General features: G+C 47.4%; 1 protein-coding gene across 2 annotated transcripts in view; it reads left to right on the top strand.

The window, feature by feature from the left end:
- The first annotated feature begins 103 nt into the window (after positions 1-103).
- Positions 104-4,143, top strand: part of LOC118478571 — an 8,649-nt gene continuing 4,609 nt past the window's right edge. Inside the window, exons 1-2 of one of the 2 annotated variants that reach the window (XM_035972441.1) lie at positions 104-1,097; positions 2,245-2,282. In XM_035972441.1, coding sequence (XP_035828334.1) covers positions 124-1,097; positions 2,245-2,282 — 1,012 coding nt within the window. In that variant the 5' untranslated portion in view covers positions 104-123. The remainder of the gene's footprint in view (positions 1,098-2,244; positions 2,283-4,143) is intronic. The other variant, XM_035972442.1, reaches the window with a different exon arrangement.

Below are 4,143 nucleotides of genomic sequence, written 5' to 3'. Positions count from 1 at the left end.
CCCTTCACCATGGCCAGTCAGTGGGCGCCTTTGGCTCGAGCGACGAGGGAAGTGACGCTAGCGATGTGGACGGTGGGGCGACAAAAGGCAAGAAAGTCAGCCCGGGGGCGGCGAAAAGCCACGATGAACACGCTGGCCGATGAAGACGACCATCAGCTGGACAGTATGGCCAGGAACTCCCTGGTTCTCATGGAGGACCGCGACGGCCACGAGACCATGCGAGCCTCGCTGGTGTTTGAAGAGGACAGCACGGAGTTGATCAAACTCATCCAGTCAGCGGCCTCTGGTGGGCGTGGGGAGGAAGCCCCTGACGATGGGCTGGAGACTCCCGGCCGCCACTCGGAGCACAGCCACCCCCACTCCCACCACCACCCCCACTCACAGGATAAGTCTTATTCTAGTCCACGCAAAATGCCGGAAAAACTTGCCAAAGACATCGACAATCGCATCGGGTCTCCTCTCAGGAATAGCTCCTCTGGAAGCCCCTCCAAGTTTGTGTTCAAAAACCGTGATTCCGTTGATGAAAAACGTCGGAGCAAAGTGGTGGCCCTTGGAAAACCCCCGATCCACGCTTCCACCAAACGAGAGAAAAGCTTTGACGGCGCCACTGGCCTGGCGAGCGAGCTGGGGCGCCAGGCAGGAAGCACAAACTCTTTATCGTCAAACCGGGATCGAGAATCGTCCCTTCCATCTTCAAAACCTAAGTCAATTTTAAAAGACAAAAATGCCTCGATGAGTGAACGCAATTCTAATGGTGACAATCGGTTCCTGGGCGAGGCGTCTGCCCCGTCTGTGGAGCCAACCAGCGCCGATGGCCGGGTCATCGTCACCATGAAGGACGAGCCAAACCTGGGCACGCCCAGAGAGCAAAGTCCCCGCCGACCGCCCGGCCCCCGCCACGCCATGAGTAAACCGCGGGAGTCGGAGTCGGCCTCGGGCTACCATATACGTCGGTTCAGTCGCCAGGGATCCTCGTCCTCCGCCTCCCCTCGTGGGTACGCAGACGCGCGCTCTCTGGCCATGCCTGAGGCAGACGGAGGGCCGGTCCCCAAGCCCCCCCCAGGCCATGCACCCAAGAATGCCGTGGTCTCTGCTAGGTGAGTCCTGTCTTTCTCTCCGTTCTTCTCTCTCCTTTCTTCTCTCTCTCTTCCTATCACTGCTAGGTGAGTCCACCCTCTCTCTCTCCTTTCTTCTCTCTCTCTTCCTATCACTGCTAGGTGAGTCCTTTCTTCTCTCTCTCTGCCAAATGGTCACTAGTGAGGGATGATGAAGGTTCTTGATACTAACCATTTCCCTGTGTTACTACGTGGTAAGTGGTATGTTCTCATTACGATGCAGTTGGCTTTTTTCCCATTTGTGGTGTCCTACCCCCTGTAATACTGCTGTGCTTCCACGTTTCGTTTTACACCTTTCTCTGAACCATTGAGCACCTAGAGCGACATTTGCAGGGTCTATGGATGTGCACCTAGAGTAGTGTTGCACGGCGTTTCTCTCGCTGAACACACGACACTGCTGTGGCAGGCATTGCTTTAAGGTGGAGGGAAAAGGTTGGATTAGAATTGACTCAAACAAGGTTATAAACCCAACGTAGAGGTAATCTTCTATCTTTGGGTTTTTGAATGGTTGAAATTGACCCAGAAATAGTGTGTGTGGGAATTTGTGAAGTCAATATGACGAAATGTAGGGTGCCTTGATGTTGAAATTTGGACAAATCCAAGGAAACTTTGAAAACACATAAAAATTCAGCTTGAGAAGCGATCTCGACCAAACAGGAACACATTGAAAGTTAATGTATCAGTCGACCGGTAAAATAATTTTTTTATATCAAAAAAATTGTGGTTTTTTTTTCCATTTGACAAAGTATATGGCAGGTATAAAAAGCCCCCCCCCCCCCCCCCCCCCCGATTGTCGCAACTCTAGTGATTGTCACAACTCTAGTGATTGTCACAACTATAGTGATTGTCACAACTCTAGTGATTGTCACAACTATAGTGATTGTCACAACTCTAGTGATTGTCACAACTCAAGTGATAGTCACAACTATAGTGATTATCACAACTATAGTGATTGTCACAACTCTAGTGGGAAAAATAACTGGCTTCCCCCTGCTGTACCGCATGGAAACTGGCATTTTGGAACCAGTCTTCTTTTCCTACTTCATTTGCCATTTTTCCTGATCATTTTTTAAAGAATTTATTTTAAACATATGTGTAAAATTTGTAGAGGATCATCTCCCTTTTCCAGGATTTGGATTTCGGGCATGCATAAGGACAAATCCCTAGGTAGGAGCTAATTGGTGAAATGTTCAGCTTTTTCACTTGTCTCGGAAGGCATCATTTAAAACTGATTTTTGCTGTTAGGTTTTCCTTCTTTCAATAATAAGAAAGTTGTTCATAATATATAATAATGTCAGGCTGATGGGATCAAAGGAGACTATTGACGGAAATGCCAGTGCAGATAGAAAGCTTCTTTCATGGTCAGCACGATTGGATTAGAAAGCTTCCATTTTGCTATGGCATTCTGTTGTTCCACAAGGGTTTGATTTATGTATTGCTTTTTCCACTTTTTTCCTTTAACCTTTTTTCTTGTTCTGGTTTGCTGGTTTGTGTTTTGGTTTGCTGGTTTGTGTTCTGGTTTGCTGGTTTGTGTTCTGGTTTGCTGGTTTGTGTTCTGGTTTGCTGGTTTGTGTTTTGCCGTGGCCCGCTGCCTTTCCCGTGTGTTTTGTGTGTTTTTCTCTTTTTCTTGCATGCACTTGACTTTGGCTAGGTTGTGTTTTGTAGAATTGGTGTTAGCTTTTCTAGTCTGTCTGCCTCTTCTCTGATTGTCTGTCTCTCCAAAGATAAAAGTGTTTAACATTTTTCCTTGGCTACTTCATTGTGGGGTTTTTTTCCTTGCTTATTTTTCAGTGTCCCTTTGAGACTTCCGTGCTGGTCACAATGTTTGTCGTGGTTTGTTGTGGTTTGTCGCTGTTTATCATCGTTCAGATTTGAATGACGGGGTTTTTGTTGCATTGTGACTGTCTCCGCTTTGTGAAAGTTTTCTTCTTGGGGATAAGATCCAAATGATGATTGTTTCCCCCAAAGCTTACATCACAACGTAGGTGACTTCCACGGACAGAATGTGGAAAAAGTGTAAGTTTGGAGGAAACATGAGGTCAACTGTGGCGTGATAAAAGACTGAACGTCCCACAGAACTGAGCGGGGTGTCCCACAGAACTGAGCGGGGTGTCTGGCTGTGCCACAGAACTGAGCGGGGTGTCTGGCTGTGCCACAGAACTGAGCGGGGTGTCTGGGTGTCCCACAGAACTGAGCGGGGTGTCTGGCTGTGCCACAGAACTGAGCGGGGTGTCTGGGTGTCCCACAGAACTGAGCGGGGTGTCTGGGTGTCCCACAGAACTGAGCGGGGTGTCTGGGTGTCCCACAGAACTGAGCGGGGTGTCTGGGTGTCTCTCTTCTCTCTCTCTTCCTATCACTGCTAGGTGAGTCCTTTCTTCTCTCTCTCTGCCAAATGGTCACTAGTGAGGGATGATGAAGGTTCTTGATACTAACCATTTCCCTGTGTTACTACGTGGTAAGTGGTATGTTCTCATTACGATGCAGTTGGCTTTTTTCCCATTTGTGGTGTCCTACCCCCTGTAATACTGCTGTGCTTCCACGTTTCGTTTTACACCTTTCTCTGAACCATTGAGCACCTAGAGCGACATTTGCAGGGTCTATGGATGTGCACCTAGAGTAGTGTTGCACGGCGTTTCTCTCGCTGAACACACGACACTGCTGTGGCAGGCATTGCTTTAAGGTGGAGGGAAAAGGTTGGATTAGAATTGACTCAAACAAGGTTATAAACCCAACGTAGAGGTAATCTTCTATCTTTGGGTTTTTGAATGGTTGAAATTGACCCAGAAATAGTGTGTGTGGGAATTTGTGAAGTCAATATGACGAAATGTAGGGTGCCTTGATGTTGAAATTTGGACAAATCCAAGGAAACTTTGAAAACACATAAAAATTCAGCTTGAGAAGCGATCTCGACCAAACAAGAACACATTGAAAGTTCATTTCTCAGTCGACCGTAATATCATATTTTTATATCACAAAAGTAGTTGGTTATTTTTCCATTTGACAAAGTATATGGCAGGTAACAAATGCC

Source organism: Aplysia californica, unplaced genomic scaffold (assembly GCF_000002075.1).
Source record: "Aplysia californica isolate F4 #8 unplaced genomic scaffold, AplCal3.0 scaffold00693, whole genome shotgun sequence".
Classification (NCBI taxonomy): Eukaryota; Metazoa; Mollusca; class Gastropoda; order Aplysiida; family Aplysiidae; genus Aplysia; species Aplysia californica.
Note: the sequence above shows the minus strand (reverse complement) of the source record. Positions and strands in the feature narration are given on the sequence as shown.